At 46.0% G+C, this 25,888-nt stretch overlaps 2 protein-coding genes across 11 annotated transcripts in view; one reads left to right on the top strand and one right to left on the bottom strand.

Annotated features, from left to right (window-relative positions):
* LRP2BP (LRP2 binding protein) overlaps positions 1-25,888 on the top strand; it is a 39,513-nt gene that overhangs the window by 7,015 nt on the left and 6,610 nt on the right. For 2 of the 10 annotated variants that reach the window (XM_078366153.1, XM_078366148.1), the window contains exons 1-8: positions 16,890-17,097; positions 17,511-17,637; positions 19,020-19,132; positions 20,578-20,691; positions 24,254-24,396; positions 24,472-24,577; positions 24,671-24,730; positions 25,384-25,607. In XM_078366153.1, coding sequence (XP_078222279.1) covers positions 17,532-17,637; positions 19,020-19,132; positions 20,578-20,691; positions 24,254-24,396; positions 24,472-24,577; positions 24,671-24,730; positions 25,384-25,607 — 866 coding nt within the window. In that variant the 5' untranslated portion in view covers positions 16,890-17,097; positions 17,511-17,531. Of the gene's footprint in view, positions 1-16,889; positions 17,098-17,510; positions 17,831-19,019; positions 19,133-20,577; positions 20,692-24,253; positions 24,397-24,471; positions 24,578-24,670; positions 24,731-25,383; positions 25,608-25,888 lie in introns of those variants that run through there. The other 8 variants (XM_078366149.1, XM_078366156.1, XM_078366154.1 and 5 more) reach the window with 6 other exon arrangements.
* Positions 953-6,965, bottom strand: LOC100410652 (bromodomain-containing protein 3). Its single transcript, XM_035292510.3, has one exon. It carries the CDS (start codon positions 6,868-6,870, stop codon positions 4,813-4,815), a length of 2,058 nt encoding a protein of 685 aa, XP_035148401.3. The 5' UTR covers positions 6,871-6,965; the 3' UTR covers positions 953-4,812.

Raw genomic sequence — 25,888 nt, forward strand, 5'->3', positions numbered from 1 at the left:
TTGTAAGAAAATTAATGCTTTCCAAGTCAAGTCACTATGAAAAAATGTTTCCACGTAGATAAGAATAAGTCAGCTGTAAAAGATGAAGAACTCTGTACTCTGATTGTTTAAGGGCATTTTAAAATTTATACTCCATTTTAAAGAAACCTAATTGGGAATTCGTATGCCCACGGTTTATGCAAGAAAACTAAATTCTCACAGTTGAACACTACTTAAATCACTTCTGGCTCTACATGAAAAGATTGGGAAGTAACTATATTTTTTTACACGTTAAGTATAAAGTGCAAATGGTATTTATGGACACTCTTTTTAATCTCCACCGTCACTCTTGTTCAGCGGACCACCTGCCACTCCCGAGAATGCCAGACCAGGGGGCTACTGACGTACTTACCATGCAGACTGCTTCTTTCCCTTAAAGAATATAAGGACCGTAGATGAGCAGATACTAAGCTTGTCAGAATTTGTATTGCCAATTGCACTTGCATAAAATTGGATAACTGAAAATGATTTACTAGATGATTTGAGACACTCAAAAGTTTGAAACTCAGTTTTTTGGTTTTTTTATTTTGAGACAGAGTCTTGCTCTGTCACTCAGGCTGGAGTACAGTGGCACGATCTTGGCTCACTGCAACCTCCACCTCCTGGGTTCAAGCAATTCTGAGTAGCTGGGATTACAGGCGCCCGCCAGCACGCCCAGCTGATTTTTGTATTTTTAGTAGAGATGGGGTTTCACCATGTTGGGCAGGTTGGTCTTGAACTCCTGACCTCGCGATCCACCCACCTCGGCGTCCCAAAGTGCTGGCATTGAGTGCAGGCGTGAGCCACTGCACCCGGCCTGAAACTCAGTTGTTTCTTTTCTTTTTCTTTTTTTTTTTGTTTGTTTGCTTTTTATTATGAAAACAAAACAAATGCCCCAGGAGAAGGGACCATGATTACCAGAAACATCACAGAGTACTTTCTACCATTTTTATTCTGTTGTGTTGAGGCCAGCATTGCAATAAACAAGCTAAAACTACTTACATTGGACTCATTTTCAGTAACTGACATTTACAAGAATATACTAGAAACGGCAATAAAGTTTTTTGTTTTTTTTTTTTGAGACGGAGTTTCGCTCTTGTTACCCAGGCTGGAGTGCAATGGCGCAATCTCGGCTCACCGCAACCTCCGCCTCCTGGGTTCAGGCAATTCTCCTGCCTCAGCCTCCTGAGTCGCTGGGATTACAGGCACGCGCCACCATGCCCAGCTAATTTTTTGCATTTTTAGTAGAGACGGGGTTTCACCAAATTGACCAGGATGGTCTCGATCTCTTGACCTCGTGATCCACCCGCCTTGGCCTCCCAAAGTGCTGGGATTACAGGCTTGAGCCACCGTGCCCGGCCCCGGCAATAAAAAGTTTAAGAAAAGTTACGGTAAACTTGCATGCACATCATACAGAAAAGTAACATTTTAAATATAAAAAAGAAAACCTTCCTGGAAGCCTTAGGCCAGTGTTAGAGAACTGCACTACACTGTATGTGACACATTCTTCATGTGGGGTGACTGTCAGAGGCAGGAGTGCTGCAAAAGAGCAAAACCAGAAACGAACACAAAGACACCGTGTCTTCCAGTTTGTGAGCAAGATGCCGCCGCCCTGCACGAAGAGGGCTCTGGAGTTCAGTTCACACCCAAAGCCTGCCCCCTCGGCTTCCAGGGGTCACTCAGAGCATTCCCAAATCCATCTCCCACACACGACTCCACGACTTGTCACTGCTCCTTTCCCCTTGAAAAAAGCACGTTAGAAGCTGCCCTACAGGTCTCAGCAGTGGGACAATCTAATTTGAATCACCACGGCCTTCTAATACAGAAGAAACGGAGGTGGCCGTCACCCTCAGCCCGCTGGCAAGGGCATTGAGGAAGACGTAAATCCTTCAAAACTCTGAAAAGAAACTAGTGTTGAAGTCTGGACAGAAAGCCTTAAAAAGGTGACCGCTGCAATGCAGCTGCTCAGTGTGCCCTTCGTGGGGTGTCAGGGTCAGCGGCTTCTAGACGAGAGGAGCGGAGGTGAGCACGATGCCACCATCGCAGAGAACCAGCCGGGAAGGGAGGGCCCCACGATGCTCCTGCTGTGCTGCCCCTGCAGCCAGCCGCTCCCCTGATAGCGCACACAGGCGACTCACTGCCCTGCGGCTGCAGGGGCACTGCAAGGAGCACCCCACATGCCCAGGCACCCCGGTTTAGGGTGTGCATCACCCAGCCCTGTGCCAATCAGCCTGTGTGACCTGTCACCTGCTGTGTGCGAATCCCTTAAGTTCAGTTTAGTCCATTAAAGATCCGTTTAGAAAATGCCTTTGAAAAACAAGGGTAACTTTCAAAAAATTGAAACTTTCAAATCCATTTATATTTTTATTATAAATAAAACTTAAAAGTTTAACCAACTGGCTGAAAACTCACCAGCAATTTAAAAAATGGTAACTTACCAGCATTTCCTCATCAGAGTTCCCTCTACAGTAAGGGCATATCTGGATCTGTAAGGGCTGGCGGACTCTGAATGAATGTTAGGGTTTTTTAAATCACCACCTATGAGGATACTAACGATAGTCCCTATATCCATCCAGAAGTGCTGGCAGAAAGCCCTGGCCACCATCCAGGACAGACCACACCACAGCGCCACACCCAGCGCCCCCCTGGGGGCTCCCCCACATCGAGGTCTGGGAGAATGCCTGTTTTCAGGCATTTCTGGGCTGTGACAACACGTGAGCAGGAGAACCGTGCAAGTCTCCAGGAGGGAATCTTCCTGGGGCCCAGAGACTCCTCCACCCCTGAGGAGGGCAGAGAGGCTGAGGAGGGCCTGGACAGGTGCCTGGAGGCTGGCAGGGGGAAGCATCCTCACCTGCAGGCCTGGGAGGCTGTCCCTGGCATTTCTGGCCGAAGCCACCATGCTCTGAGCTTGGTGGGCCAGTGTGGGGCATCCCCACACTCAAAGACCAAATGGCAGCCTCCGGGAAACCAAAACTGAAACATAACCTTCTGTTAAACTCTGTATCTTATTATTTTTTTACAATAGAAAGTTAAAACTTAAGACTTAGATTTACTATATATTTTTTCTCTCAGATTACAAAGTTTATATTATAGAACTGGGGTTCCCTAAATTGATTTCTTTAAAACACTCTTAAAGAGACCAGAAGTGAATACAAAAGAACTAAACAAAATAAAAAATGAGAATTTGGTGTAGCTGAAAGCTGTCTAAACCTGTAAGTCTCCAAGCTTCATACAAAAAAAACCCACAAAGAAAATAAAAAATGAGAATTTGGTGTAGCTGAAAGCTGTCTAAACCTGTGTGTCTCCAAGCTTCATACCAAAAAAAAACCCACAAAGAAAATAAAAAATGAGAATTTGGTGTAGCTGAAAGCTGTCTAAACCTGTAAGTCTCCAAGCTTCATACAAAAAAAACCCACAAAGAAAATAAAAAATGAGAATTTGGTGTAGCTGAAAGCTGTCTAAACCTGTAAGTCTCCAAGCTTCATACAAAAAAAAAAACCCACAAAGAAAATAAAAAATGAGAATTTGGTGTAGCTGAAAGCTGTCTAAAGCTTTAAGTCTCCAAGCTTCATACAAAAAAAAACCCACAAAGAAAGTAAAAAATGAGAATTTGGTGTAGCTGAAAGCTGTCTAAAGCTTTAAGTCTCCACGTTTCATACAAAAAAAAGAAAACCCACAAAGAAAAACAAGCAGAAAACCCAATGAACCCAGGGGCGAGCGCCGACAGACGTGGGTGGGCACGGCGCAGGGCAGAGGTTAGCACCTGGAGACGACAGGCCTGCCACCAGACAGGCCCCGGGCCCGGCACGCCGCCGAAAAGGCCTGCCTCTCTGCGATTGTTTGAATGCATGTCTTCTGTGGTTTTTCTTTTCTTTTTTTTTTAAATGAGCAATGATGTTAATAAATAACTATTATATACACATAAGCTCGGGAAAGTGGCTCCCAAGGGCGCAGCAGCAGCAGCAGGGCCAGCGCTAGCCAGGCGGGGACGCACATCGGGCTGGACTTCCGTAGAAAATTGCCAAACCTTACCAAAAAAAGCCTCCTTTTGTTTTTTTAATCTTTTCTTCTGTTTTTTAAAGTTGAGGTAAAAGCTTCAGTGTATGGAAACCTGCAGGCTGCACACACAGCCGCGCCATTCCCTCCGGGGAGCTCCAGACTTCACCACGACGGAGAACACGACACCCCTCCTGGCCATGACCCCACCTGTCCCCACCCCAAGGGTTCCACGCTCTGGGCTGGGGCTGCGATGACCCTTGGCTTAGGCCCAGCCTTGTCCCCACAAGCAGGCACATCGGTCCTCAGCCCCTCCAGAAAGAGGCAGCTGCGTCAGACACGAGGGTCAGAGCTTGAGGCCCAAATGACAGGGACAATACCTGTTTAGAAAGCTAACAGCTTTCAAGTATGGTGCCCATGTCCGAGACACTTCCTGGGAAAAGATTCTTTCTGGAGCTACAGACCAGGCTGGGCCTAAGCAAAGGGATTGATTCCATGAGGTCCTTTGGTGGGAGTCTCACATGGTTTACTGGGGTCATGGGGTTAGCATTTGAAGTTGCCCTCTCCAAGTGACTGATTCAGTGATGAAGACCCTTTCTGTGGAGTACACACCTTCTCATCAAATCCGACGCACACACAAGAGCTCTAACCTATGAAAGCAAAAACTGGAAGATATCGTAAGGCTGAATGAAAAAGACCTGCACACCATGGAACAGAGGTGCTATATTAACCACAGAAGGGGCAGGCAGAGCCTCGGCGTGGGCGGCATCCATCCGTCGGGTTGTGTCCGAAGCCAGTTCATTCTGAGTCGCTGCTGTCAGAGCTGGACCCGCTGGAGCTGCCGCTGCTGAGCCTGGAAGGGCCCCCTGAGGGTGCAGAGCCGGGTTTCTCTTTCTGGGCGGGCTTCTTGCTGCTGCTCAGCTGCCCACTGACGTCCTGCGGACGCCTTTCCAGCTCCTTTTCCTGAGCTAGCTCCTCTTTCGACTTGGCTGCCTGCTTCTCGCTCAAGAACGGTTTGCTTTGCTTTTTCTGTAAACAAGACTTGACATATCTCTCCAGTCCCCGCAAAGTGGTGGGTTTCAGAGTCTCAAAGTCAATTTCTATCTCGTCAGGGTTGGAGTGCCTGAGCGAGGGCTCCCGAGACTGGATGATGTGTACTACCCGGCCCAGCTTCTCCCCGGGCAGCCGGTTGATGTCCAGGCTGAGCTGGTGCTTCTCATCATAGCTCATGGGCAGGGCCTCCTCCTCTTCCTCCGAGTCGTAGAAGGCGGATGCCTGCTTGCCGCCTTTCTTCAGCTGCCTGCCCACTGCGGTGGTGCTGGTGGCCTTCTTGGCAGGAGCCCTATTCTGCTGGGCCTGCTTGGCAGGCGGAGCCACCTTGGCCTTCTTCTCTTCCTCGGCGTTCTCCTTCTTCTCCTTCTTCTTCTTTGGTTTGTTTACTGGGGCCTGAGACAGGGCGGCCAGCTGCTCCTGCATGGCCTTCAGCTGCTCCTGCAGCTCCGCCAGCCTGGTGGCCCGCTCCTCCTCCTCCTCCTCCTCCTCCGAGCTGCCCGAGTCCGAAGAGCTCTCCTCTCTGCTGCGGCTGCTCTCGGTGCCCATGCTCACCACGGGGGCTGCCGGGGCAGGAAGCGGCGGCGCCTCCACGGGCTCATCTGGCATCTTGGCAAGCCTCATCTCAAACACAGCCTGGAGCTTCCGGGCCATGGCCACCACCTCATGGTCCGGCGGATTGTATTTGTAGCAATTGGAGAACATGAGCCGGACGTCGGCAGCAAAGCCCTGTGCGTCTGGGTGCTGCCCGCCATCCATCTTCCTTTTCACGGTGCTGGGGTCCATGGGGTGCTTGATGACGTCGAGGTGGTCGTCCACCGGCTGGTAGAAGGGCCAGGCGTAGGCCGCGTGATTCTTGGACAGCAGGTCCCTGAGGACGCGGTCGCAGCCGCGCAGGTGCTCAGACCGCGTGCCCTTCGTGCCTGCATGCGGGGGCCCCTCGCCGTCCTCCAGGTCCTTCTCGGGAGGCGTAATGGGGCGGCCCCCACTCTCCCGCCGCGCCACCACGTTGGCCTGCTTGGGGTCCGACAGCGGCGGGGGCGACGTCGTGTTACTGGTTGCGCCTGCTTTCCGCTTCACGCCCTTTTTCTTGACAACGGGCGGCGTAGGAGGAACCACGGGGGCGATGGGTGTGGCAGGAGGAGGTGGGGCGGCAGCTGGGGGCACTGGGACCGACGTGATGTGTGCGGTGGTTGGTTCAGGGGTGGCAGCGATGACGGGCGTCTGGGACACAGTGGGGGGTACACTCTGAAGGGGGGTCGCTGGGGAGGCAGAGGACACGGCCGCCACCTGCTGCGTACCTGTGCTCCGGGCTCCCGCAGCTGGCTCCCGACCTTTGCCCTTTGGAGCAGGGTCTAGCACTTCAACTTCCTCTTGGGGCATCTGGGCCACTTTTTGCAGGAAAGTTTTCTCTAAGGCTTGGGCCATGAGCACTGTACCGTCCGTGGGCTTGTTATAAATGTAACAATTTCTAAACATGGTGCTGAAGTCCTGCATACATTCGCTGGCACTCCAGTAGTAATCATTTTCTAGTCTCTTCTTAATAGTCCCCATATCCATTGGATTTTTAATTATTTTATGGTAATCCGGCAGGTTCAGTTTGATTGCGTCGACGGGCCGGCAGAAGGGCCAGGCCGACTGGTGCGTCCAGAGCGTCTTCACCACGCTCCGCATGTACTGCAGCTGGTTGGTCTTGCGGCCGGGCTTGCGGGGGTTGGAGACCTCCGGGGGCGGTGGGTTCACAGGGCCCGGGGCCGCCGGGATCCCCGCGGGGGTGACCGTGCTGGTGGTGGTGGTGGTGGGCATCCTCCGGCAGCTCACTGACTTTCTGTCACAGCGGCGGCTGGGAGAGGCCCGGGCTGCTTCTATGCTCCCTGAAGACCCGGGACGTCCCGCTTCCCGGCTTAACCAGGCGACGGTTGGCCTCGCGGCTCCAGCGGCTGTCCCCTCCGGCCCGCGCGGCCGGCTCCGCTCAGCTCAGCTCAGCTGTTTTTTTAATGAAGATCATTTACAGTGCCTGGAAAATGTAGATACTACATGTATACTCTGAATAGAACTTACATCAGCATCAGACATTACATTGATATTCACTTGCCTAATTATTATTCTGTAAGATCAGCATTTTTTTTAATATCTACATTACTGAATGTGCTTCATTTATTTATTTATTTACTTTTTTTTAAATTGCATTTTAGGTTTTGGGGTACATGTGAAGAACATGCAAGGTACTTGCATAGGTACACACACGGCAGTGTGATTTGCTGCCTTCCTCCCCTTCACCTATATCTGACATTTCTCCCCAAGCTCTCTCTCCCCAACTCCCCACCCCCTGCTGTCCCTCCCCTATTCCCCCCAACAGACCCCAGTGTGTAGTGCTCCCCTCCCTCTGTCCATGTGTTCTCATTGTTCAACACCCACCTATGAGTGAGAATATGCAGTATTTCATTTTCTGTTCTTGTGTCAGTTTGCTGAGAATGATGTTCTCCAGATTTATCCATATCCCCACAAAGGACAAGAACTCATTGTTTTTCATGGCTGCATAGTATTCCATAGTGTATATGTGCCACATTTTCCCTGTCCAGTCTATCATCGATGGGCATTTGGGTTGGTTCCAGGTCTTTGCTATTGTAAACAGTGCTGCAATGAACATTCGTGTGCATGTGTCCTTATCGTAGAACGATTTATAGTCCTTTGGATATATACCCAGTAATGGGATTGCTGGGTCAAATGGAATTTCTATTTCTAAGGCCTTGAGGAATCGCCACACTGTCTTCCACAATGGTTGAACTAATTTACACTCCCACCAACAGTGTAAAAGTGTTTCTATTTCTCCACATCCTCTCCAGCATCTGTTGTCTCCAGATTTTTTAATGATCGCCATTCTAACTGGTGTGAGATGGTATCTCAATGTGGTTTTGATTTGCATCTCTCTAATGACCAGTGATGATGAGCATTTTTTCATATGTTTGTTGGCCTCATGTATGTCTTCTTTTGTAAAATGTCTGTTCATATCCTTTGCCCGCTTCTGAATGGCCTTGTTTTTTTCTTGTAAATCTGTTTTAATTCTTTGTAAATTCTGGATATCAGCCCTTTGTCAGATGGGTAAACTGCAAAAAAAATTTTCCCATTTTGTTGGTTGCCCATTCACTCTAATGACTGTTTCTTTTGCCGTGCAGAAGCTGTGGAGTTTGATTAGGTCCCATTTGTCCATTTGGGCTTTTGTTGCCAATGCTTTTTGTGTTTTGGTCATGAAGTCCTTGCCTACTCCTATGTCCTGAATGGTTTTGCCTAGATTTTCTTCTAGGGTTTTTATGGTGCCAGGTCTTATGTTTAAGTCTTTAATCCATCTGGAGTTAATTTTAGTTTAAGGTGTCAGGAAAGGGTTCAGATTCTGCTTTCTGCACATAGCTAGCCAGTTTTCCCAACACCATTTATTAAACAGGAAATCCTTTCCCCATTACTTTTTTGTCAGGTTTATCAAAGATTGTATGGTTGTGGATATGTTGTGTTGCCTCCGAGGCCTCTGTTCTGTTTCATTGGTCTATATCTCTATTTTGGTACCAGTACCATGCTGTTTTGATTACTGTAGCCTTGTAGTATACTTTGAAGTCTGGTAGTGTGATGCCTCATGCTGTGTTCTTTTTGCTTAGAATTAACTTGGCTATGTGGGCTCTCTTTTGGTTCCACATGAAGTTCAAGGTGGTTTTTTCCAGTTCTGTGAAGAAAGTCAATGGTAGCTTGATGGGGATAGCGTTGATTCTGTAAATTACTTTGGGCAGTATAGCCATTTTCACGATACTGATTCTTCCTAACCATGAACATGGAGTGTTTCTCCATCTGTTTGTGTCCTCTCTTATTTCGTTGAGCAGTGGTTTGTAGTTCTCCTTGAAGAGGTCCCTTACATTCCTTGTAAGTTGTATTCCTAGGTATTTTATTCTCTTTGTAGCAATTGTGAATGGCAGTTCGTTCTTGATTTGGCTCTCTTTAAGTCTGTTATTGGTGTATAGGAATGCTTGTGATTTTTGCACATTGATTTTATATACTGAGACTTTGCTGAAGTTGCTTATCAGTTTCAGGAGTTTTGGGGCTGAGATGATGGGGTCTTCTAGATATACTACCATGTCGTCTGCAAATAGAGACAATTTGGCTTCCTCCTTTCCTATTTGAATACCCTTTATTTCTTTTTCTTGCCTGATTGCTGTGGCTAGAACTTCCAGTACTATATTGAATAGGAGTGGTGAGAGAGGGCATCCTTGTCTAGTGCCAGATTTCAAAGGGAATGCTTCCAGTTTTTGCCCATTCAGTATGATATTGGCTGTTGGTTTGTCGTAAATAGCTTTTATTATTTTGAGATACGTTCCGTCAATACCTAGTTTATTGAGGGTTTTTAGCATAAAGGGCTGTTGAATTTTGTCAAATGCCTTCTCTGCAGCAATTGAGGTAATCATGTGGTTTTTGTTTTTGGTTCTGTTTATGTGGTGAATTACGTTTATAGACTTGCGTATGTTGAACCAGCCTTGCATCCCCAGGATGAATCCTACTTGATCATGGTGGATAAGCTTTTTGATGTGCTCTTGCAATTGGGTTGCCAGTATTTTATTGAAGATTTTTGCGTCTATGTTCATCATGGATATTGGCCTGAAGTTTTCTTTTCTTGTTGAGTCTCTGCTGGGTTTTGATATCAGGATGATGTTGGTCTCATAAAATGATTTGGGAAGGATTCCCTCTTTTTGAATTATTTGGAATAGTTTCAGAAGAAATGGTACCAGTTCCTCTTTGTGTGTCTGGTAGAATTCGGCTGTGAACCCATCTGGACCTGGGCTTTTTTTGTGTGGTAGGCTCTTAATTGCTGCCTCAACTTCAGATCTTGTTATTGGTCTATTCATAGTTTCAACTTCTTCCTGGTTTAGGCTTGGGAGGACACAGGTGTCCAGGAATTTATCCATTTCTTCCAGGTTTACTAGTTTATGTGCATAGAGTTGTTTGTAATATTCTCTGATGATGGTTTGAATTTCTGTGGAATCTGTGGTGATTTCCCCTTTATCGTTTTTTATTGCATCTATTTGATTATTCTCTTTTCTTTTTTTATTAATCTGGCTAGTGGTCTATTTTGTTGATCCTCTCTAAAAACCAGCTCTTGGATTTATTGATTTTTTGAAGGGTTTTTCGTGTCTCTATCTCCTTCAGTTCTGCTCTGATCTTAGTTATTTCTTGTCTTCTGCTAGGTTTTGAGTTTTTTTCATCTTGCTCCTCTAGTTCTTTCCATTTTGATGATAGGGTGTCAATTTTGTATCTCTCCTTTCTTCTCATGTGGGCACTTATTGCTACATATTTTCCTCTAGAGACTGCTTTAAATGTGTCCCAGAGATTCTGGCATGTTGTGTCTTTATTCTAGTTGGTTTCAAAGAACTTCTTTATTTCTGCCTTGATTTCATTGTTTATCCAGTCAACATTCAAGAGCCAGTTGTTCAGTTTCCATGAAGCTGTGCGGTTCTGAGTTAGTTTCTGAATTCTGAGTTCTAACTTGATTGCACTATGGTCTGAGAGACTGTTTATTTCCATTATTTTGCATTTACTGAGGACTGATTTACTTCCAATTATGTGGTCAATTTTAGAGTAGGTGTGATGTGGTGCTGAGAAGAATGTATATTCTGTGGATTTGGGGTGGAGAGTTCTGTAAATGTCTGTCAGGTTTGCTTGTTCCAGGTCTGAGTTCAAGTCCTGGATATCCTTGTTAATTTTCTGTCTGGTTGATCTGTCTAATATTGACAGTGGAGTGTTAAAGTCTCCCACTATTATTGTGTGGGAGTCTGAGTCTCTTTGTAAGTCATTAAGAACTTGCCTTATGTATCTGGGTGCTCCTGTATTGGGTCCGTATATATTTAGGATCGTTAGCTCTTCTTGTTGTATCAATCCCTTTACCATTATGTAATGTCCTTCTTTGTCTCTTTTGATCTTTGTTAATTTAAAGTCTATTTTATGAGATGAAAATTGCAACTCCTGTTTTTTTTTTTGCTTTTTTTTTTTTGCTCTCCATTTGCTTAGTAAATCTTCCTCCATCCCTTTATTTTGAGCCTTTGTGTATCCTTGCATGTGAGATGGGTTTCCTGGATACAGCACACCGATGGGTTTTGGCTTTTTATCCAATGTGCCAGTCTGTGTCTTTTGATTGGGGCATTTAGTCCATTTACATTTAGGGTTAATATTGTTATGTGTGAATTTGATCCTGCCATTTTGATGCTAGCTGGCTGTTCTGCCCGTTAGTTGATGCAGATTCTTCATTGTGTTGATGCTCTTTAGCATTTGGTATGTTTTTGGAATGGCTGGTACTGGTGGTTCCTTTCTATGTGTAGTGCCTCTTTCAGGAGCTCTTATAAAGCAGGCCTGGTGGTGACAAAATCTCTGAGTACTTGCTTGTTCACCTAGGATTTAATTTTTCCTTCACTTATGAAGCTTAATTTGGCTGGATATGAAATTCTGGGTTGAAAGTTCTTTTCTTAAGGATGTTGAATATTGGCCCCCACTCTCTTCTGGCTTGTAGGGTTTCTGCCGAGAGATTTGCTGTGAGTCTGATGGGCTTCCCTTTGTGGGTGACCCAACCTTTCTCTCTGGCTGTCCTTAGCATTTTCTCCTTCATTTCAACCCTGGTGAATCCAGGGTTGCTCTTCTTGCAGAATATCTTTGTGGTGTTCTCTGTATTTCCTGGACTTGAATATTGGCCTGCCTTGCTAGGTTGGGGTAGTTTTCCTGGATAATATCCTGAGGAGTATTTTCCAGCTTGGATTCATTCTCTTCGTCACATTCAGGTACACCTATCAAAAGTAGATTAGGTCTTTTCACAAAGAGACCTTTTTGTTTTTCCCCAGGGAAAGGTCTTTTCCCATATTTCTTGGAGACTGTTTATTCCTTTTTACGCTTTTTTCTCTAATCTTGCCTTCTCATTTTATTTCATTGAGTTGATCTTCGACCTCTGATATCCTTTCTTCTGCTTGGTCAATTTGGCTGTTGAAACTTGTGCATGCTTCGTGAAGTTCTCATGTTGTGTTTTTCAGCTCCATCAATTCACTCATAGTCCTCTCTAAGTTGTCCATTCTTGTTATCATTTCGTCAAATCTTTTTTCAAGGTTCTTAGTTTCTTTGCATTGAGTTAGAACATGTTCTTTTAGCTCACAGAAGTTTCTCATTACCCACCTTCTGAAGTCTGATTCCGTCATTTCATCACACTCATTCTCCATCCAGCTTTGTTCCCTTGCTGGTGAGGAGTTTTGGTCCTTTGTAGGAGGTGAGGTGTTCTGGTTTCAGGTGTTTTCCTTCTTTTTTGCGCTGGTTTCTTCCCATCTTTGTGGATTTATCTACCTGTCTTCTGAGTGGTTGCTGATTTTCCAATTGGGTCTCTGAGTGGACATCCAGGTTGTTGATGATGAAGTTATTTCTGTTTCTTAGTTTTCCTTCTAACAGTCTGGCCCCTTTGCTGTAGGACTGCTGAGGTCCACTCCAGGCCCTGCTTGCCTTGGGATCACCTGCAGCAGCTGCAGAACAGTAAGGGTTGCTACCAGTTTCTTCTTCTGCTATCTTTGTCCCAGAATGATGCCCGCTCAATGTCAGTCTGATTAGTCCTTTGTGAGGTGACTCTTTGGATATTTGAGGGCCAGGGAGCTGTTTGAGGAGACAGTCTGTCCTTTATAGGAGCTCAAGTGCTGAGCTGTGAGCTTCATTGTTCATTCAGAGCTGCTGCAGCAGAACTCATAAACCCCTTTTTGTTTTTCCCCAGGTGCTCTGTCCCGGGGCGTTAGGGCTTTATTTATGAGTTTCCATTGTGCTGCTGCCTTTTTTTTTTTTTTCAGGGATGCCCTTCCCAGGAAGGAGGCAGCCTAGTCACTGTCTGCCTGCAGAGGCTTTGCTGAGCTGCCGTGGGCTCCGCCCTGCTGCCGTGTGAACTTCCCTGCAGTCCTGTTTATATGGGTGTGGTTAGAACTGCCTCGGCAATGGTGGCCCGCCTCTGTAATGGTGGACTCTCTCTGTTATGGCGGGTTGCCTCGGCAATGGCAGACTACCTCCGTAGGGGTGGAGTGCCTCAGTCATGGCAGACGCCCCTCCCCCACAGAGTTGGGCCTCCTAGGAACAAAGATCATTTGAGTTGGATGTCAACGCATTTTAACAAATTTGAGTTATTGTAAGGAAATGTTAATTGTTCAACCTATTTTCTTCATTTAAAGAATATAAAGACAGCAGATGAATACATAGCATACCGTCAGAAAAAGCATGTACATATATAATTGAAATATGATTTATCTGTATAATTTTTAATTTGAAACATTTTCTTACAACTGCTGTGAAAACACTATGAGGCAGAGGAAGCAAAGCTTCAGCTTCGTTTATACTGAACCTGCATTTACTGGAAGTCCTGGATAGAGAGGTAGGCTAACAGGTAGGCAGGATAGGTAGGTAAGTAGGTAGATGAGAGATTGATAAATAGATAATAGGGCTAGTAAAAGGAAAGGGAAATCTGGGAGCCCAAGATCCTCTTGAGTTAGTAGATAGGCAGAAATATGACCCCTGGACATGGCGAAATCAAAGGTTTAATTAATATTGGGAATCGGGATGAGATGTTGCTGGTACAGTAGATATGATAGGCTTGTCCCTCATGAAACCAGCCTAACCTCTTCTCATCAGACCAGAAGAGCACTGCTGCTACTCGCCTACCATCTGGGATGTGAGAAGCCACTTTACTGATTTCTGAGTTCAAATCCCTGCCTTAGATGCCATGAACTCCTCCATCATCTGGGTTTATAGCTATGCCACAGGCCTGAAAATACTAACCTAACTTTAAATTCAACTAACTTAGTGGGCAGTCTGCATTCCACAGGGGTCTCCCCAGGACTGACCTATCCTCGGCATTGCTTTTCCTGTCGAGGGCCTGTCACACAGCCTTTCCACATCCACAGAATAGTGGGAGAAAAGGAGTTACAGAGAGAGGCAGGAATCAGATCCAGAGGCCTTTGTTCTACCCCTGCCTCCTAACCCAAGTCAGGAGAGAGCCTTCAAGACATTCAGACATTGAGAAGGCCCGGGGCTGGGGGCAGCCTCTCTAGCTCTGGTGTGAAGAGGCTGCCCACTTCTGCGAGAACCAGTTATCCAGTAGGGTGAGGACCTTAGGGGGAATATGGAGGCTTAAGGCTGTCCATCTATGGGCAATGTCAGTAAATTTGTGACCTCACCACAATATTACTACAGAACATTTGAGAAATACAGAAGAGAAATGTACAGGTCCTCAGTCTCTTCCTGGTAATTCAAAAATACATGGAGGGCTGAAACAAAGTATTTTCATACTTCTTAAGGCAGCAAGCTCATCTTTCCTGCACACACCCGAGGCTATATTTAGTGTTTATTCCATTTGTGTGAACAACATTACATTTTACTGCAGAAATACAATTATGGCAAAAGGGTGCAATCCTAGACCATCCTCAGGTGCTTCTGCAGTATGATGGTGTACATGTGTAAGATGTTATTTGTGTATTGTGTGACATTTCCAAAACACAAACACAAAATCTGAATTCTAAAACATACCCATTCCCAAGGTTTCAGATAAGGTGTTATATACCTGCGCATAATTCCACAGTTCAACACAGTGGTTTTTGTTTGAATGTTTATTTGTTCGTTTTTCAGACTGATCTTGCTCTGTTGCCCCCGCCACAGTGCTGGGCACAATCCCAGATCACTGCAGTCTTCACCTCCCATCTCGTGCTTCAGTGATTCACTCGGGGTGGCTGGCAAAATATTAGGGAAAGTTAGAAGATTATAGTCTAGAACCTTTTGGAAGTTCCAAAGGTTTTAATGGAATGGCCTGAAGGCCGCCAGTTCATTACGTTAGAACTCTGAGTCATAGGGTAAAAGGTAGGGACAATAAAAGCTTTCCCAGGTAAGTCTGTTTACTCCACATTCCTTTGTTTCTACTCTAATTTGTTTGCTCATGTAAACTTTGTGCTGGACAAAGGGGAATTACCCCTTGATGGTGTTTACTCTGGGTCTCCAGAACCAAGACATTTTATCATTCGTAAAACCACTCTTTTAACCACGTCAACTATCCACGAGTATGTTGACTTAGAACCTCTTTTAAATCTATACTGAATAAATGCGAGGAGGACACGGAAACCTGGTCAGTTAGCTGCAGTCGCCCTCTGAAAGCAGCTGACGACCATCCCTAGCCCTCTCAGATTCACCGTGTGCTGGTGTGCGAGTGCATTTTATTCATCCATTGTTGGGTCAAGGTCTGCAGGACAGACCTCTGCAGGTGGTGACCCCGACGTGACACTGGCCACACCTCAGCCTCCCAAGTAGCTGGGATTACAGGCACGTACCACCAGCCCAGGTAATTTTTGTATTTTTAGTAGAGATGGGATTTCACCATGTTGCCCAGGCTGGTCTTGAACTCCTGATCTCAGGTGATCCACCCACCTTGGCCTCTGAAAGTGCTGGGATTACAGGCAGGCATGAGCCCCCGCGCCCAGCCAACGTAATGGTTTTGATGTGTTTACCTGTAGGGTCTTTTTCTCCCCTTCTTTCCTTTTATATATTAGTAAACATAATATACGTACATGTATCCAGGGCATCCACCTGACTCCGTCCTTAGCTCAGTGGCTTTCGCAGTGCTGCTGCCTGAGCTCGTCACCACTAGCTAGTTCTTTCAGTAAGTCCCAAGCAACTGAGGGGGGTCTACTGACCCCTCTGTGTACAAGAGTCCCAGGCACTGCTGGAGGATGCAGTCTCCAAGGTCCAGGGGTCACGTTGGGGTGTACGTGTCTCCTGTATCCAAAGATGTGGGCCAGGACTAGTGAGGATGAAGCTCACGCACAGATGAAAACACCATCAAGCAGCTTTTCCAAAGCACAGAAACAGCTGGAATCCACCTGCCCTGTGTCCTTAAGAGCACCGAGTTAGGCTGGGGCCCAGTCTTTTCTCTTGTCCTCTCTGCCCACCACTTTCTTGGTCTCTGACTGAGTCCTGGATTTTTAAAATGTTAATAGTTTTCTACATATAGGTCATAGATACTTCTCTGAGGTTACTCCCACATATTTCATATTTTTGTGTTACTATGAATGAACATTCCGTGCCAAATGTACCTTCTCACTGGCTATGAAAAATATGCTTCTCATTTTTGTTCACTTATTTTGCACCCTGCCACTTTGCTGAGCTAATCAAATCACGCAGTCTTTAAGCTGATTCCTTTTGATTCCAGAGATCCAGTCGTCACATACAAGAATGACAATGATGTGGCCGGGCGCGGTGGCTCACACCTGTAATCCCAGCACTTTGGGAGGCCGAGGTGGGCAGATCACGAGGTCAAGAGATTGAGACCATCCTGGCCAATATGGTGAAACCCCGTCTCTACTAAAAATACAAAAAAGTAGCTGGGCATGGTGGCAAACGCCTGTGGTCCCAGCTACTTGGGAGGCTGAGACGGAAGAATCACTTGAACCCAGGAGGCAGAGGCTGCAGTGAGCTGAAATGGCACCACTGCACTTCAGCCTGGCGACAGAGCAGGACTGTCTCAAAAAAAAAAAAAAAAAAAAAGATTAAATGACTTCCAAAATGACAAAGACAGTTCAGTGATTTTTTCCCTAATATACTGAATATTTCTTTTTTCTGCATTCCATTCTCACTTAAGCAATTTATTTTCTAATATAGCATCATGTCATTATGTAAAGACGCAGCTTTCCACTCACACTAAAGGTCTCTCCAGTTCTTCTCTTGGCCACCAATCAGGCACCTTTGCTGGAAGCTTGTTTCCGATTGGTGAAAGCCGTAACAGTGGAATGGCAAGGAGTAAACACAAAAGCGTAGCAACAACTAGGTTTGCTGCCTCATACGCTCCGCCTAGGCCAAGCCGGACCCCTTCACCCCAAATGAGGTGACCTCTACGTTTTATATGAAGACACAGATTTACGATTCAACTGTGATCCATCTTATACCATGGCAATCCACTACAGACAGGAAGATAAAACCGAACACAGCTAAAATACGGTGTGTTCCCAGGTAACACAGACACGTGCTTTCATGTGAAATGGATTCGTCCAATGGCTGTCAGTTACGAAGGCACAGAAAGTACTGGTGCAGAAGAACTCTATCCGTGGCGGTCTCACCAGGTCCCACTATGTGGCAATGCTGGACAATGTGACTCATCTTCATGAATAAACCCATAGCCAGACAGGTCGTGCAAACAGGTCTCATCGTTAGTGGCACTCTGTGGACAGTGACATGGAGAATGGCTGCGTCTCGGCTGGGGAGGGTCTTGGTGTCCTAGGAAAGAATATTCACATCCTAGAGTGGGTGGACGGTGTTCTATCTCGGCGATTGTAATGAGCAGCTGGTGGGGGACTAGAGCCTCTCTTTGCACTTTGCTGGAGGAAGGAATTTCTTACCATCTTGTTTTTTATTCTTGCTTACAGAATACACGTTGTGGAAAAAGGATGAAGTTGACCAGTGAAAAGTTGCCCAAGAACCCCTTTTATGCCTCTGTATCTCCGTATGCTGCTAAAAACCAACAATTCTTCCAGTGGAAAAAGGAAAAGACTGGTACAAATCCTGAGATTGAAGCTTCCCTTGGAAAACACTCACTCAAAGTTCACTTTGTATGCTAGAACAAACAAGACGAGAAATAACGTGTTTTACTGATTTCAAGGGAGCGGCTCGTCATGACAGTGCTTCCGCGTTTTCCTGCAAGAATCTGTGAAACTGCTCATTTATCTGGTAGCAAATCACCAGTGAGGTCTCACAGAGAGTTCGGCCTTGATTTTATTCTCAGGACTTACAAACATGCTTCTAGAAAACAGAAGCCAGATGTCACTTCCGTTCAAGAGAGCAATCCCATGCTTTACTTGCAATTATTATTATTATTATTTATGTATTTATTTATTTTTTTGAGATGGAGTTTCGCTCTTGTTTCCCAGGCTGCAGTGCAATGGCGCGATCTCGGCTCACCGCAACCTCCGCCTCCTGGGTTCAGGCAATTCTCCTGCCTCAGCCTCCTGAGTAGCTGGGATTACAGGCACGCGCCACCATGCCCGGCTAATTTTTTGTTATTTTTAGTAGAGACGGGGTTTCACCATGTTGACCGGGATGGTCTCGATCTCTTGTCATGATCCACCCACCTCGGCCTCCCAAAGGGCTGGGATTACAGACGTGAGCCACCGCCCCCGGGCTTTACTTGCAATTGTTATTTAAATACCTCATTTTTCCCTATAGACTTAAACATATTTTCTTAGGGATGGGTTGCTCATTTGGTTAGAGGAGCTCTCAAATTAAGACTTGAACTCGCCCCTCCAGGCAGCTTCGCGCACTGAAGACAAACCAGTGCATGGACGTGTACCCAGCCCTGCACCGGTAGGGCTCCCACCTGGCCGTGAGCAGGGTCAGCGTGAAAACAGTCAACAAGCGAATCTTTTTGTTTGTTTTTTGAGACGGACTTTCACTGTTGTTGCCCAGGCTGGAGTGCAATGGCGCGATCTCGGCTCACCATGACCTCCGCCTCCCGGGTTCAAGCGATTCTCCTGCCTCAGCCTCCTGAGTGGCTGGGATCACAGGCACGCGCCACCATGCCCGGCTGGCTCATTTTGTATTTTTAGTAGAGATGGTGTTTCTCCATGTTGGTCCGGCTGGTCTCAGACTCCCGACCTCAGGTGACCCGCCCGCCTCCACCTCCCGAAGCGCTGGGATTACAGGCAGGAGCCACCGCGCCCGGCCAATATTGCCTTATTATACAAGGCACAGTGTTAGGTTCTGTGATCACGCCCTTTTTCAGGAAGGACTCCTTGAGCTCAGGAGGCCAGCTGTAGGAATAATGTCCACCGTGTTCGATGGATTTTATATGATTTATTACTTCAGGACAGAAAATGGATATCATGTTATGATAATGTATATCATGTGGTTAATGAAATTCCTTCCCTTTTTAAAATCAGATCATGACACCCACGCTGGTTTGGTGGATAAGGCATTGCCCCTCTTGAAGGAAAGAATACGAAAAGGGGACCCTCTGGCATATTTCCTACGAGGTCAACTCTATTTTGAAGAGGTATCGTTTTTTGTTTATTCATTTTCATTTCCTGTAATTATGTGGTTACATCCTCAGAGAAAAACTTCGTGAGAGTTTCTTACTGTGTTATACTAGGAAAACTCTGTCAAATTACACCAACTATGGCGATGGCTTTAAGGAGGACGCGGTGCTGCCAGCCTAGGCGGCTAGCCGACCTTTCTTCATAAAATCCATGTCATGAATGCCATTTATGGGAGTCATTTTAGTATAAAATCAATTTTACATTATATATTAAAAATCAAATTTTATATTTTTGCTCAAAATATTTAATAATACAAGTTATATTATCAGGCCAGGTGTGGTGGCTGACACCTCTAATCCTAGCACTTTGGGAGGCTGAGGTGGGTGGATCACCTGAGGTCAGGAGTTGGAGACCAGCCTGGTCAACATGGTGAAACCCCATCTCTACTAAAAATACACACACACACACACACACACAAAATCACCAGGCATGGTGGTGTGCGCCTATAACCCCAGCTACTTGGGAGGCTGAGGCAGAGAACTGCTTGAACCTGGGAGGTGGAGGTTGCAGTGAACCGACAAGGTGCCAGTGTACTCCAGCCTGGGTGACAGAGCGAGACTTCCTCTCAAAAAAAAAAAAAAAAGAAATATATATATATATATATATAATCAGATAGCTTCATATTAATACTCACTGGAGCCCTGGTTTTTATCTAGTACGTAGAGGCAGCTTTAGGTGTCCCTGGATAGCATAGCAGGAAATCGCCCTCTTTCTCCACATCACGCTGAGGTAGCCTGGCAAGTACAGTGAGCTGTCACCCCAACTTCAGTCACGTCGTGTCCCTTTCTCATTTCACGGGAAGACTGGAAGAGGGACCCACTGTCCTTCATTCACTGATATTTGGGCAGCTGTTCACCTATATCCCACTTTTCAATGGTACCTTCATCTATCCTGGCAACAGATGTTTGCTGAGGGCCCATCGTGTGCCTGTCACTCTGAGGATGGCAGAGCACCATGGCGGAGAGCGTGCTTCCTCGGCGTGCGGCCTGGGTTCAGATATGGCTGCATTGCTTGTTAACTGTGTGTTCAACTTGGGCACAAACACTTGACCCCTTCGTGCCTGTTTGGGATTACTTTTTTTTTTTTGAGAGAGTCTCACACGGTCGCCAGGCTGGAGTGCAGCGGCGCAATCTTGGCTCACTGCAACCTCTGCCTCCTGGGTTCAAGCAATTCTCCTGCCTAGGCCTCCTGAGTAGCTGGGACTACAGGCGACCACATCTGGCTAATTTTTATCTTTAGTAGAGATGGGGTTTCACCATATTAGCCAGAATGGTCTCGATCTCCTGACCTTGTGATCCACCCGCCTCAGCCTCCCAAAGTGCTGGGAATACAGGCATGAGCCCCTGCGCCAGGCCTGGGATTACTTTAAGATCATAATTAAATATTTTCTGGGTGCTTCTAGGGATGGTATGAAAAAGCATTAGAACAGTTTGAAGAAATCAAGGAGAAAGACCATCAAGCAACTTACCAGCTAGGAGTGATGTATTATGACGGGCTTGGGACCACTCCAGATGCTGTAAGTTCGTGTCTTGGTCACAGTGGTTAAGATTGCACTGTCAGTGGATTATTGGACACAATTAAAATGACATTTTAATACATATCTATCCTTATATTTGAATGACATCTAGATTTTTAGCATCTTAAAGAATATTGGTACTTTTACATTTATATAAAAAACATTTTAAAAAATCAATTTCTTTTTGCCTCTCTTTCCTTTCTGCATCCCAACCCCAACCCCAGACTATCAGCTTCTCTCCAAAACCCTTCCAGATTCACATAACTGGGTATCACCCACATACATACATGGGTATTTAGCATATCATAAAATTGCTATTTCTGTTCAGGTGTGGTGGCTCACGGCAACAATTTGGGAGGCCAATGCAGGTGGATCACCTGAGGTCAGGAGTTCGAGACCAGCCTGACCAACATGGTGCAACCCCATCTCTACTAAAAATACAAAAATTAGCCAGGCGTGGTGGCACATGCCTGTAATCCCAGCTACCTGGGAGGCTGAAGCAGGAGAATCACTTGAAACCAGGAAGCAGAGGCTGCAGTGAGCTGAGTTCGCACCACTGCACTCCAGCCTGGGTGACGAAGTGAGACTGTCTCAAAATTAAAAAAAAAAAAAGTTATTTCAGATTTAAGAGAAATGGTGATGGGATTTGATTACCATTTAGCATTCCACTTAATTTTTTAGCTGTTCTTTTTTTTTAGAGATTGTAATACGCACTTTCCTTTTTTTTTTGAGACAGAGTTTCGCTCTTGTTCCCCAGGCTGGAGTGCAATGGCGCGATCTCGGCTCACCGCAACCTCCGCCTCCTGGGTTCAGGCAATTCTCCTGCCTCAGCCTCCTGAGTAGCTGGGATTACAGGCACGCGCCAGCATGCCCAGCTAATGTTTTGTATTTTTAGTAGAGACGGGGTTTCAACAGGTTGACCAGGATGGTCTCGATCTCTTGACCTCGTGATCCACCCGCCTCGGCCTCCCAAAGTGCTGGGATTACAGGCGTGAGCCACCGCGCCCGGCCTGTAATACGCACTTTCAAATGTCACCATTTACAGAGTTAATAGCGAGTTACTTCAGGTGAATCACAGGAACGCTGAAGGAGTGTTTTCACTTACCCACTCCCAATCCTTGGTGCTATTTGTTCTGGTATAAATGTTACATTTATCTGGGTCATCGACCCCAGAATACCAATTACAGTTACAGTTTCTGCGTTAGTTTTTTTCCCCACACATCTTTGGGAAAAAGAGAGAAAAATATGTATACACCTACATGAGCGCTCGGGTGTCCTCTGATGTTTGCTACCCCGTCGGTGCTCCTCGTTCCTTGCTATCAGCCTGAGCTGCCATCTGGCACCATTTCCTACTTTCTTTCAACCTCAGTGACTTTTTATTTTTTGAGACAGAATCTCACTCTGTCGCCCAGGCTGAAGTGCAGTGGCACGATCTTGGCTCACTGCAACCTCTGCCTCCTGAGTTTAAGTGATTCTCCTGCCTCAGCCTCCAGAGTAGCTGGGATTACAGGTGCCACCACCATGCCCAGATAATTTTTGCATTTTTAGTAGAGTCAGGGTTTCACCATGTTGTCCAGGCTGGCCTCAAACTCCTGACCTCAGGTGATCCACTTGCCTTGGCCTCCCAAAGTGCTGGGATTACAAGCGTGAGCCACCACGCCTGGCCCTGAATGACTTTCATTAAGGGGCATTTCTTGTAGCGTGGGTCTGGAGTTGAGTTTTCTCTAATTTTGTTAAACATTTAAGAATGCCTTTAATTTGCCTTCATTTTTTATGAATTATTTTTCTGGATGACAGTTCTTTCTGTCCACACTTTAAATGTTATGCTAAAATCATCTGGTTTTCTTTCTCATGAAGCTGGTCCCTATATATATATATTTTTTTTAGATGGAGTTTTCCTTTTTGCTCAGGCTAGAGTGCAATGGCACAATCTCAGCTCACTACAAACTGTGCCTCCCAGATTCAACTGATTCTTGCACCTCAGCCTCTGCAGTGGCTGGGACTACGAGCACATACCACTGCGCCTGGCTGATTTTTGTATTTTTAGTAGAGACAGGGTTTCATCATGTTGGCCAGGCTGGTCTCAAACTCCTGACCTCAGGTGATCTACCCACCTCAGCCTCCTAAAGTGAGCCACTGCGTCCAGCCCAGTCCCTAGTTTTATTGAAGATAATGTGTCATTTTCCTCTAGCTGCTTTCAAGCTTTTCTTTAGGTTTGGCTTTTAGCAGTTTGAGCATGATGTGTGCCTGGGAGAGGGTTTTGTTTGTCCTGCCTCGGACTCACTGAACTCTGTGGATCCCTTACAGTTGCAGTTTTCGAGAGTAATCTCTTCTTTGGCCTGCTTGCTTGCTACTGTCCGCTACCTACAGACAGTGTTTTAAATATTTTGTCCAGACTGAATCGTAATCTGTGGGAAGATGTATGAACCACTTCACTTGACAACTGTTACCGAAAATTATCTTACTGTACAGTTCAGGTAGGGGAAATGGTAGATACCTACTTCACACATTCACAAAAATGAGTCCCTATAACTTAGGCATCACCAAAACTCCTTCACTTTCTCATCTATTGCAAGCAGTAGCACTTTGAGAAAGCAGTGAGGGAAAAGCTACAATGAAGTGTATCAAAATGTATTTGAGGTCAGGCATGGTGGCTCACGCCTGTAATCCCAGCACTTTGGGAGACCGAGACAGACAGATGACTTAAGGTCAGGAGTTCGAGACTAGCCTGGCCAACATGGTGAAACCCTGTCTGTACCAAAAATAAAAAAATTGGCTGCACATTGGTGGCACATGCTTGCGATCCCAGCTACTTAGGAGGCAGCGGTGGGAGGCTGCAGTGAGCCAAGATCACTCTACTGTGCCCCAGCCTGGGTGACAGAGCAAGACTCCATCTCAAACAAACAAAGAAAAACCAAAATATATTTGCTTGTCCAACATTATTTTCTTCTTCTAGGTGATGTTTAAAGGTTTGTGTCTGATGGATTTGGGGGTGGAGGGTGCTGACCTGGTCTTGCTAGTGGTTAGAATATCATCTATGCTTTCCTTGTGACTACTGTCCTATTAGTGACTAAGATTTGTATATTAGATGCGAACTATGAGCACACAGTAAAGGTATGCTTGAACGGAAGACAGTATGTGTTAGGGGCTCCCACGTGTATTGTAAGAATTAGAAATGTGAAAGAAGTTCCCGACCATTCTTGCACTTCAGTCAGTTCTAACAACTATGCTGATTCAGGATAAGGATTCTCAGATGGGCGGGAGAAGAGAAAAAAGGAAGCCCAAATAGAGACTTAAATCAACTCGGGCCGCTGTAAAAGGAAGGAAATGTCTTATATCCCAGAGCTCCTGGGAGTGCCTGAACAGGAGATGTACTATTAGAAATACTTTTCGTCCTTATCACTTGCCCTGAAGAATCCAGGACAATCGTACCCCTCGGGCACAGATTCACACTATGACATATTAGGTCAGAGGGCGACGCTTCACAGCCTTATTGGGAGAAAGAAAGCCAGTTTGGATAAAACTAAAAATTAGGGTTTTTTTTTGTTTTCTTTTGTCAAAGGAGAAAGGGGTGGAGTATATGAGGAAAATTATTGATTCTCCATGTCCCAATGCAAGGCACTTAAAGTTTGCAGCTGCTTACAACCTCGGAAGAGCTTATTATGAAGGAAAAGGCGTTAAACAATCAAATGAGGAAGCTGAAAGGTAATCCCGCCTGAGAACGAGAGCAGTGAATGAAATACGGACACCAAGAATAACGTGCCTCACTTTCTCTTGCAGACTGTGGCTTATTGCAGCAGACAATGGAAATCCCAGAGCCAGCGTGAAGGCACAAGGCATCCTCGGGCTGTATTACTCAACCGAGGAGCCCAGAGAGTTAGAAAAGGTGACATTCCCTTCTTTCTGTTTTAATGCCAGTGTGTTGCATTGAACTTAGCACAGGAAGTCAACACCAGAACAAAAATATGCCAAATTGCAGGGTTTGTTGCCGGCGACCACGGAGGACTCACGTCTCTCCAACCCGTGGCCGAGAAAGAAGGTGACAAGACATTTTTATACCCGCAAAACCACCTTGGGAGTGGGGGTGAGGAGTGGGGATGGGGATGAAAGTCTTCGGACATTTCGGGGGCCGTAAATCACCTCCTGGGCAGAGAGGAGGGTGAGGGGGCTCCGGACATTCCAAGGGCCAGGGGACTTTTGTCATTCCGATTGCCACTTAAGTGGTTTACAGAAGTCAAGATAAACATTAGTTTAACATTATTTGGGCAGGTGTGGGGTCCACAGAGTTTTTAGTTACTTGGCGCTAGGATGGAATTATCTGGGGGTGCTTATTCTGGTTAACACTGGTAAACAAAGGCCAGCAATTCTGGCACTTACAGATAAAAGAAGGTATGCGGCTTTACCTCTTTGCATCCCGCAAAGTAAACTTAGCAGTTTGCGGGAGCCAAGGTTAGCGGTCATAGTGAGGAGAATGGAAACAGTTTTGTCTCTTTATAAAATGGCAGTGTACAGGTTCTAACTCTAGGCCCGCTAGATCACATGTGCCAGCGTGAAATGTGTCCAAAGGCCTATGGCTATTTCCTGGAGATGATCAATGGTGCTATCCTGTAACCACAGGTTTCTTTTCTGTCTAGTATTCCCTTATAATTTCATCGAGTGGATCATAAAATGACGGAAATGTGCTTTCCTCAGGCATTTTACTGGCATTCAGAGGCATGTGGCAATGGAAACCTGGAGTCCCAGGGTGCGCTTGGTCTCATGTATTTGTATGGACAAGGCATCCGCCAGGATACTGAAGCTGCCCTGCACTGCTTGAGAGAAGCAGCGGAGCGGGGAAATGTCTATGCTCAAGGGAATCTCGTGGAGTATTACTACAAGATGAAGTTTTTTACCAAGTGTGTTGCATTTTCCAAAAGGTGAATATCTTTGTTCTGTGGTCCTGTAACAGAATACCACATATTAGGTAATTTATAAGGAACAGAAATTTCTCACAGTTCCAGAGGCCAGGAAGTTCAAGATCAAGGTAGGTTTGGTTGTCTGGTGAGGACGGCAGCCTCCAAAGGGGAAGACCGTCATGTCCTCCTGTGACAGCGGAAAGCCACAGGAAACCTCTTTTATGAAAAGGGCTTTAGTCCTACTCATGAGGGAGGCGCCCTCACGGCCTGATGGCCTCTTAAGGGCCCCACCTCTTGATAGG

This window comes from Callithrix jacchus, chromosome 3 (assembly GCF_049354715.1).
Source record: "Callithrix jacchus isolate 240 chromosome 3, calJac240_pri, whole genome shotgun sequence".
Lineage (NCBI taxonomy): Eukaryota > Metazoa > Chordata > Mammalia > Primates > Cebidae > Callithrix > Callithrix jacchus.